We start from the raw sequence: 24,876 nt of genomic DNA on the forward strand, positions 1-24,876 counted from the left end.
ATTTATTCTTACCGTACAAGTTATAACCTACAAAGTCTACTTTATAGATACATCGAAATTGATATAACCACCTCCAAACCCTTTGTAAGGCTATGGGAGGCTCTTATAAAACTTCACATTTCCTACTTTGCGTCAAATAATAACAACTCATTCTCTTTGTCAAACAGATTTTTTTCTATAGGTGCTTAGAATCTATGACTAGAAGGTGAAAGACTAAGCCTCCTGCCACTTCAACCAATGGTTGCTCTCAAATTGGCAAATAGATGAGTGCTACTTCTCTTCTCCAAAAGAAGACAACTATAGACCATCAATAAAAATATTGATACAACTAATTTTGATTTATTTTAAGTTTAATTAAAGGAGATTTAAATCTTAGTTAACTTCTCCTAAAAATTAAACGAAATGATGAGTGCATATATAAAATTTGTTTGAAAATCCAAATTTAGTTTTCTCCAAAATCTCAGTTTATGTAAAAATATTCTACATGTAAATTACTAAATTGAGCTAACATTATACTAAGAAAATACAGTTATAGTTGTTTAGAAATTTACAAGAATCTAATATTTAAAAAAAATGAACCTAAAAATTTAGTTGAGGACTGGAATGAGTGAATGAGACTGGTGGTATTTTCCCGTGGTATCACTAAAGCACTTTATAGGATTGGTGGAAATGAGATATTTGTGGATTTAGCTCCATCACACGTGATGCATTTTCTAGTTGTTACGAGTGCCCGAGCTGCTCTTTGAGTTTAATCCCATTGAACAATTGAAAATATGAAATCTGACTCAATGTATGAATTGACTCGAGTCATATTTTAGACTGATTGTTTCTGTCTAGTTTGTGATTGTTTCTGTCTATTTTGTGATGGTCGACTCAATGTATGAATCTGACACAAACCACACCACCTTAGTTTCATCCACGAGGTAAATTTTATACCGATGGAAATTTATATATATTAGTGTGTGGGGTTATGAACTTACGAATTGAAAACATGGTTAAGGACTAACATATTCCACGAATGTCGCGAAATTAGATGTAAAATATAATTTGTAGACCGTTGTGGTTGGTACAGGGGTGACCCTGATTTTAGAGGCCAAAAGCGAATTCCAAAAAGGTTGCCTACATACGTTTCACAAGAAAACTTTTCGATTATAGGGGCTTTCCACATTTTCCTTACACCTAATGTGAGGCTTTAAAACAAAACTTGTGTTTATAACTATGCAACCTTACTCGAATGATTTGATTGAGTTACTCAAAAAATGTTTGGGTTTGGCAAGAACCCTACCTGTTCCTGGTTGAACTCCTGATTATGTTGTTCAACAGAGTAACTCGGTATACTCGAAGAATTAGTAGCTTGGTCAAATTCATTCTTCTTTTAAACTAGGCAAAAAAACAAAAATTAGAAAATGAAAGAACTACGAAACCATGATTCTCTGAGAAGGGAAAAAGGAGAGCGAAAAATTCTTCTTTTTCATGGTGAAATGGTGATAGTGTTGTTTGTGGTATGCAGATGGTGGTGGCAGTGTAGTAATGGTTGTGGTGGTGGTGGTGGTGGTGGAGGAGGTTAAGAATCTTGGCGTTGGTTGGGAAATAGAGTTATGTTGGCAATTGCGGTGGAGGTTTAGTGCGGTGGAGGTTTAGTAAAAGTAGCCGTGAAATGGTCAGGATGCCATGGTGGTGATGGTACTAGCTAGTGTGGCCGTAGGTTAATTTGATAACTATTTAGCATGTGTGACAAAATATTCGTCTGAACGGGGTGCCTTCAAAATTCAGTTCAACCAAGGCCTAATATGAGAAGACACATCAAAGCTAGGAGGGTCAAGGACGTACAAAGTCAGAAGCCACTTGATGGCCATTGGATATGGGCACGGGTGAGAAGCTACATACTCAGTCTTAGGGGTGGGAAAAAGATCCGGAAGACCGCTATCCGACCCGTTCGACCGAGATAAAAAGTGTCCATGGACACCCGATGGTCATAACGGTCAGTGTCCGACCGGCCCGAAAGAATTGGCGGACGGTCACGGTCAAAATTCTATGTCGAAGGACCGACCGCTGACCGACCGGTACGAGTGACCGAATAGGTTGACCGACTAAACTGTCCTCATTTTTAGAAGTTGACGTTGAATTTTATAGACATATGAATATATGATGATCGTTGGCTATAGTCATATAGTCCTTTGGATTTACTTTTGATTTCTTGGCTAAACATCTTCATTTGTAAGTAATTTTGTTTGTGGTAATAAAAATAAAGTTCTGAATTAAGTAAATTTATTGGAAAGTCCGGACCGAGACCGTCCGGTGTTCGACTGGACCGGTAAAATAAACGGTCTTGGACGGTCAATGGACAAAGAATTCTTGAGAGTGACCGTCCGAGTCCGCCCGAGTAAATAGGTGGTCACCAACAGTTTATGTCCGAGTCGACCGGTTCGATGAAGTTAGAGTCCGACACCGACCGGTCCGGACCGATTCCCACCCCTACTCAGTCTTAGCCAACTCCCTTCGTAAGTGTAATATCGGTGAGATTCTTCAATAGTTCAATAGGTTGGTAGCTCGTCAATAAGGCAATATCGGTAGTAAGGCCTTATAAGGGCCTAGTTAACTGCCCGCACATAGGGCTGGGAAAAAAAATCTGCAAACCCGAAACCCGTCACAAGTACCCGAGTTCGTTAGAGCCCGTGGGTACCTGAAACTCGAAGGCGGGTTTAGCCCGACTGACCCGATGAAATCAACGGGTCGGGTACGGGTTTTGAAGTGCTACCCGGCATCCCGCCCGAGCCCGCCCGACAGGGCCGGCCCTGACATTTTGGTGGCCCGAAGCAAGTTTTTATAATGTGGCCCCTTGTACGTTTTTCATGATTCTTGCAAATTTATACAACTAGTTGTTTACAACATCTTTTGAGGCTTAACAGAGACAGTTTCGATTTTGATTGTTTAGGGAGGATGGACTTATCTTTTCAGATCTTTTTCAACTCAAAAATTTGTTAGATACATTAGTTTATTTTGCAAGCATACGAGTTAAAGTGCAATCTTTCTTACTTGTTAATCACGTATCCATTATTTTCCAACACAAAGGTCATAGAGGGACTCCATGGCATACTTCATGGTGTATTCCTCCTAACTGAACAAGAGATATTTTGGTCTTTTACATCGTGAAAAGACCAAAATACCATTTGTCTTATTAGTCAACTCAACTATGGAGTATGCTTAGGGAGCCCCAATCATTTTTGTTTCCGAAATGATATTTTACAAAGAGAATTATCGTATAAGCATTAGTAATTTTGCAAGATGCAGTTTGTCACGCTAAAATTTTTGTCATGTTTTCAAATGTGTTGCTCGCAAATGAACCACTTAGTGGAATTCTTCGAAAAAGATGCATCCATTTTTAAATAAGAAACTGGATGGGTCCTAGCACAACTAATGCTTCTAGGTTTTTTTTTATTTACCGATAACAATAAGCACGAACAAATAAACTGAAAGATCCATTGATTTTGACTAGTTTCTTCCTAGTTTGAGAACTTTTTGATTCGCTTGACTTGTCGTTTGTCATCTATAATATGTCAATATATTTGATGATTTTATCATAATCTCGAGCATCAAAGAAAAATTAAATGGTCTATATATATATATATATGTTTTTTTTTAAAGATCTAAATACTATATTTCTCCGAAATGAATAATATATAGTTATACTAATATATAGTTACACAAAATGTTGAGAGAATGAGAGAAATGAGGATTGGAAATCGAGAGGGGTGACCTAGAGTTTAGAGAGATGAAAGTCTAGAGAGAAGGATAGAAGTAGGCAATGTAGTAGGAGAGAGACCAATAGAGCCAGCGATGGAGAAAAAGTGAGAAAGGGAGGAGGCATGGGGCCCACTTATTAAGCAATACAGGAGTGGGCGAAAATGGATTCACTAGGCCCAACCTTTGTGTTAATTTCTTAGTAGGCCAGTCTACTTTTCTTTTTATATACTGGGCCTCCAAATACACAATCTTAAGTGAATTCTATAGAGGCGCTCCTGCAGGAATGAGGCCCCCTAAATTCGGTGGCCCAAAGCGAGGCTTTGCTCGCTTTGGGCCAGGGCCGGCTCTGCTGCCCGATTACGCCCGATTACCCGACATAACCCGCTTAATAGTGTCATCCATTTATATGATAATACCTATGCACATTATATGTATGCTTGCTTGTATGTATTTATGTATGCATGTATAACATATATATATATATATATATATATATATATATATATATATATATATTTATTTTTGAAGTATTTGAAGTGTATAATATATATATATATATATATATTGTTGTCCAAGTCGGAGTGCCCTTGACACAGCACTGTTAAGAGAAACTTAATCAAATTTTAGTTTCAATAGAAATTCCGATATCATCGAAATAGAAATATTTTGGTCATTTCGACCGAGATATCTTGAAACTTTGGTGAAAACCCGATATTCGACCACCCGATACCTGAGAAACCCGATACTCGACCGCCTGATACCCGAGAAACCCGAAAAGTTTTGACGGACTTGGACGGGTTTTGGACACTAAAATTTTTTAAATAACCCGCCCGATTAAAACCGAAAGTCCGAATGGACAGAGAGTTTCAAAACCCGACCGGCCCGATCTAACGACTGACATGAACCCGACCGACTCGACCCGGACCGATTCCCACCCCTACCCGCACAGGAGCTAACATGGGACTTTTGTCATACGCCCACCTAGGGACTACCTCACGATATGGTCTAGTTACCATTGCTTCTGAGCGTCCACTGTAAGTGTATGTTTCCTGTAAAGATCTGTTTCGACTGCTTTACAAGCCGGACCATTCAAAGTACTCTGACGACGGTTATGTTATTTATTTATTTCAATTTCACATTTTCACATCCAGTTTCTAACTTGATCTTCGAAGTCTCTTAGGCCGGTACAACCAAGGTCTCCAGAGGTTTCACGATTCCTTTTGTTAGCATACGTTTTGCCACGTAACAAGCGTCCACAAAATTAAACCTGACCGCGTTAAAACTTTCTGACTAATTAAAGGTGATTTAAATCTTAGTTTACGTCTCCTAAAAATTAAATGAAATATTGAGAGCATAGATGAAATAAACTTAAGACAATTTGAGTAGCAGAGAGTACAGAAGGATTAAAGGAAAAAAAATTAGGAAGTTTTATCGGGCCTCCTTCCTTCTAAAACCGCCTCTCAAATTTGCCTTGAGGGAGGCACCTATATCACGTATGGGAGGCGCCTTCAAACTACACAAAAAAAAAATTAAAACTTAAAGAAAAAAAGCATATTTTAACTCAAATGAAGTGGAAGTTATTTTCTCAGCTAAATTACTTTTTTTTCTACTTTAGTAGAAAAATTACTTATTTATTGTTTCCAACAACATTCCGAAGAAGAAAAGAAATGTTTTGTTCAGTTTGGGATTGAATTTTGGTCTTTGGGTCTCTCTGACATCGTCTCCATAATATTTAAGTTTGTTCTATTTTTCTCATGTATTAATGTCGTACAATTCAAGACCACCATTTTGGGGAAACAAGAATTTTAAGAGAGATTTTTTTAAAGATTTTTTTTGTTTTTCCTTGTCCCTACTGTCATTCCTTCTCCACTCTAGTACTGGTTATGGGCAAAAAACCAGTGTCGACGATCTCTAATTTTTCTTTTTCTTAAAACTTTTTTCTTTCTATTACCAACTCCGATTTCCGACCACCACACCACCTCTGACCATCATCATTTCTCTAATCTTTCCTCTCTCTTTATCCTTTGCCTCCTTTATCTCTTTATTTGTTTAGACAAAAGGGAGAGAGTACCTCATCGTTGGAATTCCAATTTGGTTTGGGGGTTTCCTTCACACCAGTGCGTACTGGCATTTGGATAATCCCCCAACTAGTGAGGTAATCAGTCACAAAGTTAGGGGCTATTTGGGAAATAACTCTATTTTTTAACTTAGTTGATTGCAAAAATTTCAAAATTTGTTTAGTAAAGCAAACATTTCTTATTTCACTTAAAGTTTTTGTTTGAAGGAAAATTTACTACGATCTACGTTAGTCGTTACAAGACATTGATACATCATCGATAAATCATCTCTACAAGAAGAGAAAAACAAAAAAATTTGAAAAGCCAATTTTATTGTCAAATTAAGTTGTTGATTTTATTTTATTTATAAGCAACTATTTTGCCAAATATACTTTTGTAATCTTTTTTACTTTAGTAAAGCATAAGTAATTCCGTCAGAAACAAAAATCCTACTTTTGTTTGCAAAACGACCCCTAACTCAAGACTCAAGTGATGGGTGTATTCCTAACTCCGTTACCTTCGGGCACGTGCACGGGCTACGTGAGTTCAGCAGCGAGAAGGTGCCCAAATAGGACGAAACCCTAAACATAAACGCCTGAAAATAAATATCTTATTATTACTTTGATATAGTTGGAACATCATAAGATTCGAATTCTCTGTACGCTCACCCATCCCTAACCCTCAAGAAAAGGGTTCTAGGGTTATTTCTTCTTGTGCATTGGTAGGAGATAGAGAGAGAAATATTTGGTTCAATCTTAACTCTTCAGAGTTCGTCAAAGAGGTTAGCCACTCAACGTTTTGATTTCATTTCTTCTTAAATTTGTTGTGCTAACCTAGATTTCTTTAGGCCCTAAATGGTTTTATGTATCTTTCTAGAAGTCGTTCTTCTTTCTAGTATCATAGTTTTGTGATAGATGTATTTTATGGTAGTCCCTAATTTGGAATCTGGATGAATTTTGAATTGTATTAAAGTTAGGTAAGGTTAATTTGAGACTAAAACTTGTTTTTTAGTCATATTTTTGAGTATGGGTAATTAGTGTTATAAGCTAATTTTGTACTTTTGGAAGTTTTTTTGTATCTGGACATGGACTCTTTGTTGATTACTTTTGTTAAATGTAGGGTTTTGATCTTAATTTGTTCATGGCGACCGAGGCAGCTGCAGCTTCCTTGGGCCCTAGATATGCACCTGATGATCCAAGTCTTCCAAAACCTTGGAAAGGTTTGGTTGATGGAAGTACTGGGGTTTTGTACTATTGGAATCCTGAGACGAATGTTACTCAGTATGAAAAACCAGTTTCTTTGCCTCCTTCACTACCAACTGCTCAACCTTCTGTTGTTTCGGCACCAGAAACGGGGTCATTGCCAATGAGTCAACAGACAATGCAACCCAATGGAGTTTTGGCTCAGCAAGTACAGCAAACGAGTCAAGCACCACAACAACAAATGCCGCATCAAGTTGCACAACAAGTTCAACAATTAGGTCACGGAATGCCACACCAGGGACAGATGATGTCTCAACAGCCAGGGCAGTCACATCAGCTAGGGCAAAACGCAATGCATCAAGTGGGCCAGCAACCCCAGCAGAATCAGACCCAGCAAGGCCACCAATTTCCGCCTCAGCAGATGCAACACATGATGTATCAGCAAAATATCCATCCGCAGGGGCAGCAAGTTCCACAATCACAGCCACAACAAATCTCACATCAACCAGGAAACCAATATCCCCCTCAACAGGGACATCAATATCCTCCTCAAGGACCTCAACAAGGGCAGCAGTATCCTCCTCAACATGGGCAGCAATATCCTCCTCAACATGGTCAGCATATGGGTTATCCAAGTAGGGAGGAAACTGAGTATCAACACGGAAAGCAAACAGGATTTTCTGGACCTCAGACCCAACAACTTGGTTCTTCCCTTCACAATGCTCAAGCTGGAAACCATTCTATTCAGAATCCAAATGTTGGGGTCCATTCTGTAAAACCTCAGCAGTTTGGAGGCCCTCCCGTTAATGTACCACAAAGTAGCTCTTCTTTGGGTCAAATTCCGCAGGCTGGGACTAATACTGTTCATTGGCAACCAATGGGGGGACCCATGGTTCACAATCATATGGGACCAGCAAAGATCCATAACCAGCAACAGGGAGGGACTCCAGCTGGACTGCAGATGGGGTATGGAGAAGAAACACGGGGACGAGATGGAAATGGGTCGTATTATAATGCTGACAAAGATGCTGCTATGATGAATATTCAACAGCCAAAGCTAGCAGCAATCCCCATGTCCCGCAATCAGCAGGTATTAAACTGGTACTTTTGGGGGCCCTAATTCTGGATGTACTTTATGCCATTTTGTTACTCATATTTAAGTAGTGGTTCCTGTTATTTTTGCTACTTTGTATCAGGATATGAGGATGCCTCAAAATGTGGCACCCATGCATGCTGGTGGGCCAAACATTGGAGCTGGTCCCGCACAGCCTCACTTGTACAATCATGCTGCGGGTGGACAGGCATATCCTAATACCGCACCTACAAGACCATCTCCAAGAGTACTTGGCATGTCAGATACCACAAATCTCTCACCTGTCGACGCGTATCGTCGACAACATGAAGTTACTGCATCGGTCTGTAAGCCAACTATTAGTTTAAACTTTAAAATAACTTATATACTTGGAATCTGGATTTTCACTTTTCTGCATAGGCTAGTAGATGTATAAATGGAAGACAGTCTCTGCCTTTCAGATTAATATTCATGGTATCTAGTATGTTACTTCCTGTTGTCATACTGTTATGGTTACCAGTTTTCAATTCTAGCGAAGTAGTCATTCGACCGAGGTAATTATTAGCTCATATTGAATACAGAATCCCAAATTGGAAGCTTAACATGTGGATGCGAATAAGAAAACTGAACTTTTGATCTTCATAATGGCTTACCATAAACGATTATCTATATATTTTTCTATCTATTGTTTGTTTGAAGTTTCTAGTTATACATTTCTTTTATGCAAATTGTCAGGTTTTATGTTAGTCGCATTTTGCTTCCCTCAGGCAGGCATGCACTTTCCTTGCGCCTCGGTTGATGTAGGCATGGACTGTGCACATTGGATGTGCCTTATATCCTGATGCTAACGTCTTTATAACGAGTGCTAAATGTGGAAATACCAAATGGGTGGTGAAGAATACATCCATAATCCAGTTTGATTAATATGCTTCTATAGGACTTCAGGAAACCTGAGACTTGAAGTTATTAATTAAGTATAACTCTGTGTCATAGGTAATTAATAAGTAATAACTGCTAAGAGCTTTCTAAGAACTTTAACATTTATTCGTATATGGTCTATCCTTGCCTACATAATTTTGTATATGCATTATTTTAGATCCAAACCTCCCCCCGTGGTTCTTTGTGCATATTTACTTGTGATAACTCTGTCCCACTCCATGGATGCTAATGGAATATTTTGTTTTTGTTTTTTGTGTTTGGGAACTTTGTTCTGTATTGGTGCTCTTCTAGGTTTCAGAAATCAAACTTTTCCTTTCTGTCTTGCTAATAATATTCATAAGGTGTTACTTGGAAAGTATATATTGGATCCAATTGTAATTTGATAAATTTGGGTGGTGTATGACTTGGATTAATTGATTAGGGTGATAATGTTCCTGCTCCTTTCATGACCTTCGAAGACACTGGTTTCCCTCCAGAGATACTCAGAGAGGTAAGTTCACTTCACTTTGAACACCGGCATTTTATTATTTTTAAACAACTTGGAGATTTATATCTTTTACCAAAATATTTGATCTGTTAGGACGGTTGTGTTTGATTGCTGTTTGGGGTTATGCATTTCTTTACAATATAAGTTTAAACTCATTCATTGTCGCTTGTCGCTTGTCGCAGGTGCGATATCTGCTCCAGAAGAGGAGCATATGTCGTACGCTGCACTGTTATATGTACCCAATAATGGGCAACTGCTTTGTCCTTTAGGGCTGCAAAATGTATATCGGTGGCTTTCCTATCGACAATTTTTGAGAGGGATCACACGTGATGTGGGTGGGACTTTCTGGTTCTTGCCTCCTACACATGGTCTGAAATGTCCTGCTTTTGCTGCCTCGAGTTGCTTCAGTAAGCAACCGTCGATACATGCAATTGTTCTTAGTTATTTTTCTCTCCCTTTTCAGTAATGAATGTGAAAGTAGATATCGATTTTGAGGTGTATTATAGAGTGGATATTTATCTTTAAATGTACTTAAGGCTCTATTTTTTCTCTTTTTGTTTCAGATTCACCTGGCCGGTTTTCCTTCTCCAACCCCAATTCAGGCACAGACGTGGCCAATTGCGTTGCAGAGCAGGGATATAGTAGCCATTGCCAAAACTGGATCCGGGAAAACTTTGGGTTATCTAATGCCTGCCTTTATGCATTTAAGGCGGTGCCGAAATGGTCCTCAGAATGGCCCAACAGTATTAGTTTTGGCCCCTACCCGGGAGCTTGCAACACAAATACAGGATGAGGCTGTTAAATTCGGCCGATCTTCGAGGGTCTCTTGCACAGTGCGTGATTAGTTTAGTTTTTTTTTTCTTCTTTCTTTTTTGTTTATTCAGATAGCTGATTCTCTTTATTTTATTCAGTGCTTATATGGTGGAGCTCCAAAAGGCCCTCAGCTAAAGGAATTAGATCGTGGGGCTGACATTGTTGTTGCTACTCCTGGTCGACTAAATGACATTCTTGAGATGAAAAAGATAGACTTTCGTCAAATCTCATTACTCGTGCTTGACGAGGCAGATCGAATGCTTGACATGGGTTTTGAGCCTCAAATCCGTAAGATAGTGAATGAGATTCCTCCTCGAAGGCAGACTCTTATGTACACAGCTACCTGGCCTAAAGAAGTCAGAAAAATAGCAGGTGATCTTCTAGTGAATCCTGTCCAGGTGAACATTGGGAATGTTGACGAGCTAGCTGCAAACAAGGCTATTACACAGGTACTATATGAAAACCTCAAACTTGTTACAGATTCTATTAACAAGGAAAACAAAGGTATATACAGATGGGCACAACTGCGCAGTATTGCACGTGGTGTGGCAGTTCACTTTTTTTGTTAGCAGCTCGCATGAAATCACAATTTCTGTTAAATTTGCAGTATGTTGAGGTTGTCCCACAAATGAACAAGCAAAGGCGCTTGGAGCAGATTCTAAGATCCCAAGAGCGTGGATCCAGAATTATCATCTTCTGCTCAACGAAGAGGATGTGTGACCAGCTGGCTCGCACTATAGGCCGTAGTTTTGGTGCCGCTGCAATTCATGGAGATAAGTCTCAAGGTGAAAGAGACTGGGTTCTGAACCAGTTCCGGAGCGGAAAAGCTCCAATTTTAGTTGCCACTGATGTTGCAGCTAGGGGGCTTGACATCAAAGATATCAAGTAATTCTTTGTTTGGTCATTATTAAAATGTTCTTTAGTTGTTGAACTTCTCTAATTACTTACATAGCCTAAATACTTGCTTAAACTGTTAGCTTGTTCATTGCTTACATTCTGGAGCTATTGAATCCAGGGTAGTGATCAACTATGATTTTCCTACGGGAATTGAGGATTATGTCCATCGGATTGGAAGGACTGGTAGGGCTGGTGCTACTGGCTTGGCATATACATTCTTTTGTGATCAAGATCGGAAGTATGCAGCTGATCTTGTGAAGTTATTGGAAGGGGCCAACCAACAAGTGCCCCAAGAAGTGCGAGATATGGCTGCTGGTGGGCATAGTTTTGGTAATGGACGCCCTGTAATGAGCCGTTGGGATTCTGGTGGTGTTGGCCGTATGGATTCTGGAGGTCGTGGTGGCATGAGGGATGGTGGTGGTTTCGGTGGCAGAGGCGGTGGCATGAGGGATGGTGGCTTTGGTGGTCGTGGTGGCATGAGAGATGGAGGTTTTGGTGGCCGTGGCGGCATGAGAGATGGTGGTTTCGGCAACCGTGGGGGTGGGCGAAATGACTTGTTCGGTGGACGTGGAAACCGTGGTGGTGGTGGTCGAGGATTTTCAGGCCCTTTCGGTGGTCGGAATGATAGGGGCCCGCCAAATGACCGGTACAACGATATGGATGGGCGGGGGCGATATAACGACAGGAGAGGCATTTCGGACGGAAGAAGTAGGGGCCGAAGTTATAGCAGAAGTTACAGCCCGAGTCCTGATAGAGGTCGGAGTTATAGGCGTAGGAGCCCAAGCAGAAGCCGTAGCAGGAGCAGGAGCAGAAGCAGGAGCTGGTCCCGCAGCCGTAGTAGGAGCCGCAGTCGGTCCCACCATCGGAGTCGCAGCCGCAGCCGTGGTCGCAGCCATGACCGAGTCGAGTCCCATGAAGAAAAGATCGACCTGAAAACTCCACCTGAAAATGAAATCCCTCCCTCAGAAACACACATTTCCCCCATATCCCTTGGGAATGAAGGTGACGGAACGCTTCCGGTTCCAGTGACTGACCACCCCGAAGATCCGTCTGCTGCCGAGAATATTGTCGCTGGAGATATCACAACTGAAGTCGAGCCAAACCCTCAGCTGGTGTCAGAGATATAAAGAAGGTCTGGTTACACCTACAGACTTGTTTCTTAGTTCTTCCTTGTGTCTTTCGGAGCCAACCTATATGGGTATTATTTGTCTTAACTCTAATGTTTTGTCAATGGCAGTTAATCAGAGAATATCTGGAGTTATTGTGCCATGAAAAGAGCAACTGTTTGTTCATTTCGAAGAATCTAAGGCATGTTGGAAAATGCTATGCTTCTTCTGATATGTTGACGAGTTTTTCAGCCAGGGGCGAAGTAGAGTACATCGTGTTATATGCAAATCCATTTTGGCGTCTGTGTCATGACATCTTTGATGTCGTTTATTGTCTGCTCATTTGAAGATATTAGAATATGGTATTTTTCTTGACAGTTTACAATAACAAAACAGAAAATCTAATGCGGTTGTTAATGAAGGAAAGTTCATTGAACATTATATTTGAGATGACCATTAGTTTGATGCTTTGTTTCTTGTTGAAGATATTCACTTGTTCCGAAATCCAACTTGGAACAAGTTTTTTTCTTTTTTACCCTTAAAATGCATATGGGTAGGAATTTTCTAACAATGTGAAGAACGACAACAGAGATTAAAAAAATGATGTTCAAAGCCTAGCCTGATAGCCGAATCAAGAGTACAACATGAGATTTACAAAAATAAATTACAACATGAGATTTACAAAAATAAAGTACAACATGAAGCTAAAGGAGTAGAACATTACACTAACAAAATGAAAAGACCCTAAAGGTCACAAAATGAAAAAAAAATCCAAAATGAGAAGACCCTAAAGGTGGTAAACTTTATCATACTTAATTATATGTAGGAAGGATGAACCAAGTAGAGGTTGTTAATTGAATAAGATGTTGTCCTCTTGATCTAATAAGTTGTTGTCCTCTGAATTGAATGGGTGTATATCTTCAGTGTGTCATTATGTTAAAGTTCCCCTAAATGCCTTGGGACAACCGACAACCCTAACTAAATATCATGAAATTGCCTAATTTGTAACTGTCAAATTAGACTAAATAATACCATTTCATACAAGGGTCGTTCGGTATATAGACCAAAATAATTCGGTATATAAACCAAAATAATGTTCAAAAAAGGTTTATGATCTAATCTTCTCCAAATATAGATATTTAGTCATTTTACATTATGAACATAAAAACCCTCACTTTCTAAACACATTACCGTCAATGTCCCACGCTCAAATTTCGCGTGGAGATTTATTAGCAAAAAATATAGAGATTTATTAGCACAAAATACGGAGATTTATTACCAAAAAACGGATAGAAACAAATCATAATTTCTCTCTCCTTTAAACAGATTTGAAAATCAAATTTTCTCTTTCCTATTATCCGAATCAATCAGCAACAAAAATCCTAATCAAAACGAAACGCCATCAATACGAATATTTCCAAATCAATTTTCTCTCTCAAAATCAAATCAATTTTCTCTATCTTACTATGTAATTTTTTTTCGATTCAAATCAATTTTCTCTCACTTAAATTTCAGATTTGGAAAGAGTATATATTTTTTGGGATCAATTTAACGTGATTTGGGGTTAATATACGAAACATATATAGCACTTTCTCTCACTTAACTTTCAGATTTATAAATACTATATTTTTGTGGGAAAATTAAAGCAACATTTGTTTTCGTTTTTACTCGTACATAAATACAGATCGAATACAAATTATGAAACAAATACGTAAATTATGTGTTATTTATGACGAAGAAACCATCATTTGTCAAGTACACAACGTAATTTATCAAATGTATGTGTGTCATGTTCAATAAATTACACATAATTTCTTTTACATTACACATCATTTATATTCTGTTACAAAAAAATCGTACAAAATCTTCTCTGGTTCAAAAATGGTGCCCATCCATGTACTCTCCATTTGTAGTCTTGAGCAGGACAAACAACAGGTACACTATATTGTCGAAGAGCATATCCAAATGCTTTTGCATCACCAGGAAACAACTGACCAACTTCAGTAAATATTTTATCCCAGCCATCAAGTTTTAGTTTCGTTGACTTACTTTGATTTGATGATTCTCTTTGAAATTCCATCTGTTATATCAAATCTACACACATAAATACACATACATTTAACAAAAATATATATTTTGTATTATAAACTACATGTACAGTTCCGTAAATTATGTATAATGTTTGTCAAATTTTGACAATATTTGAAGGTTTTGAGTAGTTTGGTAAGCTTAACAAGGCTACTGTTTTGGGTGAAGAGTACACGTAGTGGTAAATAAAGGATACATAATTTATGGGCACATATACGATGTTTTAGAGTTTATTATAAATTATATATAATGTATAACAAATTACGCGTATTTTACATTCTCTTATAAAAACATGGTTCGGAAGATGTTTGCGTAATGTACTAGAAAGTATGAAAATTTACTGTAAATTACCTATATTGTATATTCTGTTATGATAAACGTACGGAATAACACCTGGTTCATAAAATTGTACGAAACCAAAGATCTGGTTCATTCTCTTATAAAAACATGGTTCGGAAGATGTTTGCGTAATGTACTAGAAAGTATGAAAATTTACTGTAAATTACGTATATTGTATATTCTGTTATGATAAACGTACGGAATAACACCTGGTTCATAAAATTGTACGAAACCAAAGATCTGGTTCATTAATACATATGCATTTAATAGAACAATGCATTCTTTACTATAACGACGTGTATAGTTATGTAAATTATATAACTTACGTCAAAGTAGACGAGATTTTGTGTTAAAGCGAAGTTTTTTCAGCTTGAAATGAGTACTGTGTTCAGTGGCGTGGCTGAGAAATTGGGAGTCCGGTGCCAAAATATTAACGGGACTTTTTACATACATAAATTTTTCTCACACAGAATAATAAACATAAAATTTTAAATAATATAACTATAAAAAAAATACTCCATCAACAAATTGAATCTGAAGGTCGTATTTTGAACTAAATGATTACATTTAATATTCTTATTTGATATTTTTTCTCCTCGCATTTTTTGAACAAAATATTCAATTAAACCTTCACAGTCAATCTCTACTTTTTATTGCTTATAACAACAAACAAAACTAAGTGAGCAGTAGTAGTTAGTCTGTTTTTACATAATCTAGAGAAAGAAGACTTACTTGATGAGCATGGGTAGAGAGAGATAAGGTAACAAGGAGTCAATAATTCGTCCAATGTGAGTACTGGATTACTTGTCAGAGAGAAGGTAATAAGAGAGAATATTATATAGCCAAAAGGGGAGAGAGAAAAGTGAAATTGGAAGAGTAAGTAACTTGGGTTGTGAGTCACCACCAACTTAATAACTTCTCACGTGGGCCTTTGGGTAACTCTAGCCTTATACAAGTATAGGAAAGTAAAAAAATTTGGGGCCATGTGGTGGGGGGCCCTGTGCGGGAGCACACCCCACCACACGCTACTGACTGTGTTAGTTTAATAGTACACGTAATTGTTAATAAATTACTCATAATATATGGACATTAATATAATGTTTTGGATTTTCTTGATAAAGTATGGATAATTTGTTACAAAATACATATATTATGTTTTTTGTTATAAAAACATCGTACGGAAGATGCGGAAGATGTTTGCGTAATTTACTATAAATTATGGGGATTTACTGTAAAGTACAGGTAATGTAAATTCTGTTATGAAGAACCGTACGGAAAACCGTTTGGTTCATATATCTGTACGGATAGAACAATGAGATCTGAAGAAAAAAAATGTGAAAATCATTAAGCTTAAACTACTATCTAAAGAATGATGATATGATGATTGATTGAAAAAATAACATACTCGATTTGAACTAATCAGATCTTTTAAACATCAAGATAAAAAACAATAATGAAAATTTAAGAGAGAGAAAATAAACATCAAACATTACAAATTAATGAAAAGTAAAGAAAATCTTTGATACTTTTACTCAAAATCAGATATGATTAACTTTAGAGAGAAAGAATCTGTTACAATAACCTGAAACACAATATAGAATCTTATCAATGGAACGAAAAATTACTTTTGTAATGTGTTTTACCTGATAAAGGATGAAGAAGATGATTTCGGCTGCTCTAATGAAGAAGAAACTAGATTTTTGAGATTAATGGATGATTACCAAACGATTCTGATTTAGAGAGAGAGAGAAAATTAGGAAGTTTCGGTTAATGAAGATCACAGTTACTTAGTTTGGGAACGTGATTGGAGAGAGAAATGTGGAGATAAAAATGGAAAAGATAGTTGGTGAATTTGAAGATAAATGAGTTTTTATATTTAAGGAAGGTTAGTTTAGGTATTAAGATTTCTTATGTATCTAGGGATTTGTGTTTTCTCTCTAGATGTATACAAATTGACTTGATATCCATTAATATTAATATTTGGTTTTTAAACTCTTAATGAGATTAGGGAGGACTAAAACTAATATTAGGGACCGTTCTTTGGTCTATAGACTCAAAAATTCTTAATACAATCAAATTTTATATTTTCTCTCAATCAAAAGATAACAAATCAAGAATTTAACCAGACCTTTGTAACAAAAAAAGGAATTCAAACAGACAATTAGAGTAGATAGTAATTTTTGGAGATTTTGACATTGACCTCACTTTTAAACCGATATTAGGACTATACCCCTTTTTTCTTTAGAACTTTTAATTTATACCATTACTGGACAGAAAACGTTAACTTCTAGTTAAATGTCAGTTGTGCGAATCACACATGTGAATCAAGACAAAAATGCTCTTAATAATAGGCATTGCCCCACTTTTATATCGATATTAGGACTACACTCCCGTTTTTTTTTTAACTTTTAATTTACATTCTCCACGTGAACGGAAATCGTTAGCTTCTATTTAAATGTTAGGTGTGCAAATCACACATGTGATACAAGATAAAAATGTCGTTATTTACATTTTAATTTCCATCTGAGTAACTTCTTCTTCTTTGTTCCGTTAGTCAACTTCATCAACCACATAGAACCATTCTCCTTCATCGACTGCCACCACCATCATCATCATAGTCTTCATCTTCTCCGACCACACAATCACCGCCACAATCTTCATCTTCAGATAGTTGATCTTCTATAGAAGAAGACTCAAACCATAACATTTTCTGTTTTGCATAAAATTTCTCTTTATGAAACATTTTGCAAGGTTGAAAGAATAGCATGATAGCATTGTGTTGTTAAGACATGAAGGGTTGAATTTTAGAATCTCTCATTGAATTCATGTTTTCCGGTTGACAAGGAAAAGAAAGTTTGACTTTGATCCCGGCCGTTCTTTTAGAATTTTGTCAAAAACCTTGTCAAATATTCTTTGTACACTTAACATTTCCCTAAAATTTATGAGAAAGGAAAGATGATTATGGAATATAAATTACATTACTTAATCCTTAATATTAATGTTAAAAAAATTGAAAGGGGTGGGCTTTGCCCGAACCCAAGCTCATTGCCAAAATGGGCTAGACTATACCATCATCAACTTGGGTTGGGCCGGCCCACAACAATAAGCACCACTAATTTTGTCCGTGAATAATTATTATCTCCATAGGAATCATAAATAAATCAATAAATTCTACTGAAGTATTCCTCCATTTTAACATTGATTGAAGAGATCAAAACTCCATTAATTGAAGTCCATTTTTAAGCTCAAAAAAGTTGTTTTTTCATATTGTTATCTTCGTCTATACATATTTTTGGTTGCCTATTCATTCATATCGATAAGAGATCCAACAATATTCACTGATGCATTGGAATTGGCTGAAAAACACATGGAAGAAATCGATGGGACAAAATATAAAAGCAAGCGACAAAAACGATGAAAATTAAAACTATAAGTGTCGGAATTGGACAAAATTTCGGGCGTACGTGCGAAATAATGGTTTGTACATTAGTTATCTACTACTGCCACGACCGTACTCTTTGGGGGTCAAATCCCATCGTTTAGGCCCTCAAAACAGACTATTAGTAAATTCTTCTACCATTTTTAGTAAGTTTTCCACTAATTTTTTTCTTACGTAGTTTTCTATGTTGTTGAGATTTCGTAATTTATATGTTTAGCAAGTTGGTAAATTCGAATTTAATTAGGTTTAGGAAACTTAAATGTGATATAAAGGAAATCCAATGATTGTTTAATTCCTCAAGTTTTTAGCAATAAAATTTCAATTTGCTTGTTCTCTTTTTGATCAATTCGAATTTAATTAGGTTTTGGAAACCCTAATGCTATGTAAAGGAAATTTAGTCTTTGTTTAATTCATCAAATTTGTACCAATAAAATTTCATTTTTTTTTTACTCTTTCTGAATTCTCGAGTTTCTTAAGTTTCGAAAATAGATTTAAAACTTTTCAGAGTAATCCACCGCTTCAAGATTCAAAAAATTCCGGTGGAATCTTGAGATCTACAACATTAGAGAGAGAGAGAGAGAGAGTACACAGAGAGAGAGAGAGAGTCCCAAGAGAGACAAAGAAGGACTTGGGGTCTTCAGAGAGGTCGTGGACGGAAGTGACAAAATGAAGATTGACACGGCTTACCAATACTAGTTCAAACATGAAGATTTCCCTAATTAAACATTTAATAAGGTATCGCTCTTTCAAATAAGGGGTGGTAATTATAAGGCCCAAAATGGGGAAGTTAAAGAGAATCAGACCCAATACTAAATAATAATGAGGAAAAAACCCAGTAGGTAAAAATACAATTTTACCCTCCAAAATGAAAATTTTCGCCCAAATCAACGTCAAAAACAATTTTGAACATTTCTGAACAAATTCGTTTTTGCTTAGACATTGTTTTGCCAAAATATTTCGCATTTTTTTCTTTTGCATTTCACATAGACAAACTGACACAAACATTTTGACTACAACATTTTTCGATTTGTCTTGTGAAAAAATAAATGATTTCCGCATTTTTTTGTTTTGCTTTCGACATAAATATTAAGACTAAAGCATTTTTTTATTTGTCCTTTACAAAAATTAAAATGTTATGCATAATATCCTTTGTATTTAACAAATCCGTTAACGAACAAATAATATTTTGACTAATACATTATATATGTTGTCAAGAACATAATTATATATGTCGCCAACAGTTTATAATAAGTCGGTACATTATTATAGATATTGTAAACATTTTATAACAACACAATGATATATGTTGTCAACATATAAGGGTAAAAATGGAATTATGAAAAAAAATATGTTGTCTTGTTAACAACATATTTACATATGTTGTCAACATTTTGAAAAATGTTCAAAAAATGGGGTTTTTTGGCATTATTATTTTTGAGTGGGTTTTTTTCCTATTGGGGTCTAGAATTTTGGGGTTTTCACTCATTCTTTCAAATAACTGGGAGGGATACCCCTAAAGTTCCAAACGTTTATGGGGCCCAAAATTGATTGTGAGGCTCGCATGGACTCCAAAACAGGTTGTCTTATACTTATGAGGGCTAAAACTAATTATCAGACACTTATGATCGAGAGACAAGATGACCAATTGATCACAAATCGAAGGTTGACAAATAGTCAAAAAAGGTTTATGATCCAATCTTCCCAAAACATGGATATTTAGTCCTTTCACATTATGGACATAATAACCCATTCTTTATGAGATAACTACCGTCCATGTCCCTCCTACAAAAATCACGGGATTTTTAATTTTCCAGGGTGAATTTGGAATGTTTCTAATGTGGGCGTGATTTAGGGGATTTAAAGCAGCTAACGTATAAATCCGAAATTGATTTTTCTCTATCTTCTAACCGTTTGGGAAAACAAATCAATTTCCAAATCAATTCAAAAAAAAATTGTAACCAAATCAATTTTCTCTCTCGTTACAGATCTGGAAACCAAATCAATTTTCTCTCTCTTACTATGTAAATTTTTTTCGATTCAAATCAATTTTCTCTCACCTAACTTTCAGATTTGGAAATAGTAAAATTTCTAGGATCAATTTAGCGTGATTTGGGGGTTAATATACAAAACATATATATCACTTTCTCTCACTTAACTTTCAGATTTGGAAATAGTATATAACATTAAAGCAACATATGTACATTAAAGCAACATATGTTTTCGTTTTTACTCATACATAAATACACATAGAATACAAATTATGAAACAAATACGTAAATTATGTATTATTTATGACGAGGAAACCATCATTTGTTAAGTATACAACATAATTTATCAAATGTACGTAGGTCTTCTTCAATAAATTACACATAATTTCTTTTACATTACACATAATTTCTTTTACATTACACATCCTTTACATTCTGTTACAAAAAAAAGTACAAAATCTTCTTTGGTTCAAAAATGGTGCCCATCCATGTACTCTCCATTAGTTTCGTTGACTCACTTTGATTTGATGATTCTCTTTGAAATTTCATCTGGTATATCAAATCTACACACATAAATACACATACATTAAAGAAAAAAAAATCATATATTGTATTATAAACTACATGTACAGTTTCGTAAATTATATATAATGTTTGTCAAATTTTGACAACATTTGAAGGTTTTGAGTAGTTTGGTAAACTTATCAAGGCTACTGCTTTGGGTGAAAAGTACACGTAATGGTAAATAAATAATACATAATTTATGTGCACTTATACGTAAATTATATACATAATGGTAAGAACATGAAGATATACGTAAATTATATATACTTTATTGCAAAGTACACGAGATTTGATAGTAAAGCGAAGTATTTCTACTAATGAAATGAGTACTGTTTTGGTGTTAAAGCACGGGTAATGTTCTATAAATTACCCATATTTTACTATAAATTGTGATAATTTACGATAAAGTACATGTGCTGTAAATTCTGTTATGAGTAACCGTACGAAAGAACAAATGTTTCATAAATCCGTACGGATTGAAAACCAGATCTGAAGAAAAAAAAATGAGAATATCATTAAGCTTAAACTACAAATCTAAAGATATCTGCTATGATGATTGATTGCAATAATGTCAAACTCGAGTTGAAGGATTAAACATCAAGATCAAAAACATAAATGAAATTTTAAGAGAGAGAAAGAAAATAAACATCAAACATTCGATTGATGATTGATAATCTGATCTCACGAAATATCAGAAACAACAGAAGATTAAACATTGATCTAAAGAAATATGATATTATGACTGGATGCAAACATAACATACTAACTTTGAAGGAATCATTGAATAAAGAATAAACATAAAGATCTTAAATAGTTATGAAATTTTTAGGGTTTTAGTTATAAATCATTGAATAAGGAATAAACATAAAGCTCTTAAACAGTTATGAAAATTTTAGAGAGAGAAAATAAACATCATACATTCGAAGTTAATGAATTAGTAAACAAATCTTATAGATATATGTATCATAAATCTGATACGTTTTATAATAGAGAGAAATAATTAGGGTTTTAGTTATAAGAAGAAATATTAGATATTAACAATGGTGTTTATAAAGATTTCGAAAGTATTAAACCTGATAAATAATGAATTTGGACAACAATATAATGTAGAAGAATAAGATTTTCTGAGTTTAGTGGAGGTTTGTCAACTGAATCGGTTTTAGAGAGATCAAATAAAGAGTTTTCGTTACTTAAAATAATGAAGATATCCTTACTTTGAATAGAAACATGATTGGAGAGAAATATGAGAGATAAATATGGAAAAAGATATGCATAGATTTCGAAGGTAAATCAGTTGTAAAATATGGAAAGGTTATATTAGGGATTATGAAATAATATTTATTCTAGAGATTTGTGTTTTCTCTCTAGATGAGACCAAATGGACTAGATATCCATTAAATATATTAATATATTAATTTATCAAACTCAATTAAATATTTTCGGACACCAAAAAATCTAACGAATTTTTTCAGACTCATAACTATTTGAAAGGACAATCCCCTTCATAGAGAAAGGGGTTCTCTCTTCTTTGTAGGATGGCAAGACTCCAGTAATAAATATTTTTTACAAATATTGTCATTTTTTATTTTTTAGATCTCGAGCGAAGAAGAAAAATGAAAAATAAAGACAACTTATTTTGCTTCGCTTCGCACAAAAAAAAAAGAGTGTATTCGTACCCCACATAATTTTAGGGTAGTTTGGTCAAACATCAAATTACATAACATTTGTCTGGGTGTTCCCGTTAGTCCAAAAGGGCAAGCACAATTAACAATTCTATATAAGTAAAGCTACTCACGAAAAGAAGAAGTAAAACTGCTATCATCCTGTAAACAAAGTAAAAGAAGAGTAATTCTTTTTGGGACCAACTGTGATACTTTGTCCTACTAAAATTGTGTTGAATTTCAGTTAGAATTTGTAACGGACAAGATTTAGAGATAAAAATACTTTATTTTTTTTCTTTGATTTGTCCACTACACACGGATATACTCCAGTTGTTGGTTAAATTGACATACTCCAGTCATAACGAAGTCGAGATATTAGCCGGGCAGAGGATTAATTTCTTTTAAATGTTTTAACTTTTTAAGTCTATTGACTTTGACTTTTCACAGTGGAAACCTAGATTCCTCCTTGTGACTGATTTGATTTCCTCTATTTCTTGTTTTTTTTGGGTATTTATTTATAGCTCTAATGAAAATTTGATTTTTTTTTGTTGAAACAATGAAAATTTGATTTGCTAAAAGAATATTGTTGATTTAAAATCCGTTATTATTCATCGACTTTCCACATTTTCCCTTAACAAATAATCAACAGAATCAGCCGTATAAGGATTTTGCACTGGCTTAAAGACTTGTTTCGAAAAATATTCATTGTGTTTCCATCCAAGTATGGTAAGGGTCTTGAGGGAGAGAAATGATTGTTCCAGCATCAATGTTTACCCTTTTATGTTTCTTCCTCGATTCTATAAAATTCTGTTACTCTTTGATGTATTTCGAATCATCGTCGTTGTGCTTTAGTCAATTTTTTCTGCAACAACTACCTAATTCTTCTAATGGCGGAAAATAATGTGCAGACTTCTCCATCGATTGAAAGGTATATTTTCTTGCCCATTCTCATTGATATGTCTATTAACTTTACTTCTATTATGAATCTTGAATAGTTTCACTAGTAAGATAAACTTAAAATTACTGTATTTTAACGGCAAAATATATCATCTTCGATTTTTGAAATCAGATATCTCCATAAAAGACATTATGCCTTTGATTTGAAGTTTTCCGATTTCGTCAACATTGGTAGAGATTTTTTTTTTTAATTCGATCAACAAATCAAGAGATTCCAAAGTCATTCAATGGCTCAAAGAAGGAATACGTTGTTCTCATATGTGTCCCGCTTTAGCAGGGTGTTAAAATGTTTGCATCAAAAAAATGGTGTTAAAATGTTTTATGGGACATTAAAAATTAACAACAATTATATAGTATTCTTTTCCTACCATCAAGATCGATTACGATGGATCTGAAATGTAAAACAATGATAAAATAAAATGTATCTAAGTTCTTATAATATAATTAGTTTTATTCGGTAAACAATTTTTCTTCTGGGTGTATATTAACGCTAGGGTGTAATATTTGTAAAGTTGATAACGAAAATTTTAAAATAATATAATATAGTATACGTTTTATTCATCTATTGGATTTGTATAAAGAAAAAAGTGTTCGTTTTTTTCCAAAGCCAGATCTGAAATTTGAATAAGCAAAATTAATATTTTATTTTATCGATGTGTGACTAGTTTTAACTAGTATTTCAAATTGATTTGGATCTCTTTTTTTTTTTTTAAAGGATTTTGGATCTAATTGATTGCGGTAATTCTTTTTTTTTTTTTTTTGTTGAAAGGAGATAATTCACATATAGACAAGAGAGTCCAATAATAAAAAAGCACCACATACTTAAAATTTAAGTTGTAAAATATGAGTATTGGCTGATCTCTACGGATGATGAGGATCTCCTATCCAAGGTCAAGATGGATTGATAGAAAATGGAGAAATCCAGCCACTTTTTAGATAGTAAATGGTTTTTAGAGATAAGTGAGATACCTAACTTCCAATATGATTGGGGGTTTTGGTCTTTGACTTGTTTGAAGGTATCATGATATATTTGACATAAAATTACATATCCGGTAATTATAAGGCCCAAAATGGGGAAGTTAAAGAGAATCAGGCCCAATATTAAATAATAATGAAGAAAAACCCAGTAGGTAAAAATACAATTTTACCCTCCAAAATGAAATTTTCCGTCCAAATCAACGTCAAAAACAATTTTGAACGTTTCTGAACAATTCTTGGTTTGCTCTCGAAAATTTTGTAAATTTCTGAACAAATCTTAGTTTGTCTCAACAATTTGTAAATTTTTGAACAAATTCGTTTTTGCTTAGACATTGCTTTGCCAAAATATTTCGCATTTTTTTCTTTTGCATTTTACATAGACAAACTAACACAAACATTTTGGCTACAACATTTTTCGATTTGTCTTGTGAAAAAATAAATGGTTTCCGCATTTTTTGTTTTGCTTTCGACATAAATATAAAGACTAAAGCATTTTTTTATTTGTCATTTACAAAAATTAAAATGTTATACATATTATCTTTTGT

At 35.1% G+C, this 24,876-nt stretch overlaps 1 protein-coding gene across 1 annotated transcript; it reads left to right on the top strand.

Moving 5' to 3' along the window:
• The first annotated feature begins 6,247 nt into the window (after positions 1–6,247).
• On the top strand, positions 6,248–12,758 carry LOC147559653 (DEAD-box ATP-dependent RNA helicase 40-like). The gene is made up of 9 exons (XM_086661548.1): positions 6,248–6,582; positions 6,921–8,093; positions 8,200–8,418; positions 9,436–9,504; positions 10,065–10,334; positions 10,413–10,763; positions 10,922–11,199; positions 11,330–12,343; positions 12,449–12,758. The coding sequence occupies exons 2-8, from the start codon at positions 6,942–6,944 to the stop codon at positions 12,336–12,338; spliced, it is 3,348 nt and encodes a 1,115-aa protein (XP_086517674.1). The 5' UTR covers positions 6,248–6,582; positions 6,921–6,941; the 3' UTR covers positions 12,339–12,343; positions 12,449–12,758.
• Positions 12,759–24,876: the final 12,118 nt, after the last annotated feature.

This window comes from Eschscholzia californica, unplaced genomic scaffold (assembly GCF_041429995.1).
Source record: "Eschscholzia californica isolate CP2 unplaced genomic scaffold, dmEscCali1.0.p SCAF_2, whole genome shotgun sequence".
Classification (NCBI taxonomy): Eukaryota; Viridiplantae; Streptophyta; class Magnoliopsida; order Ranunculales; family Papaveraceae; genus Eschscholzia; species Eschscholzia californica.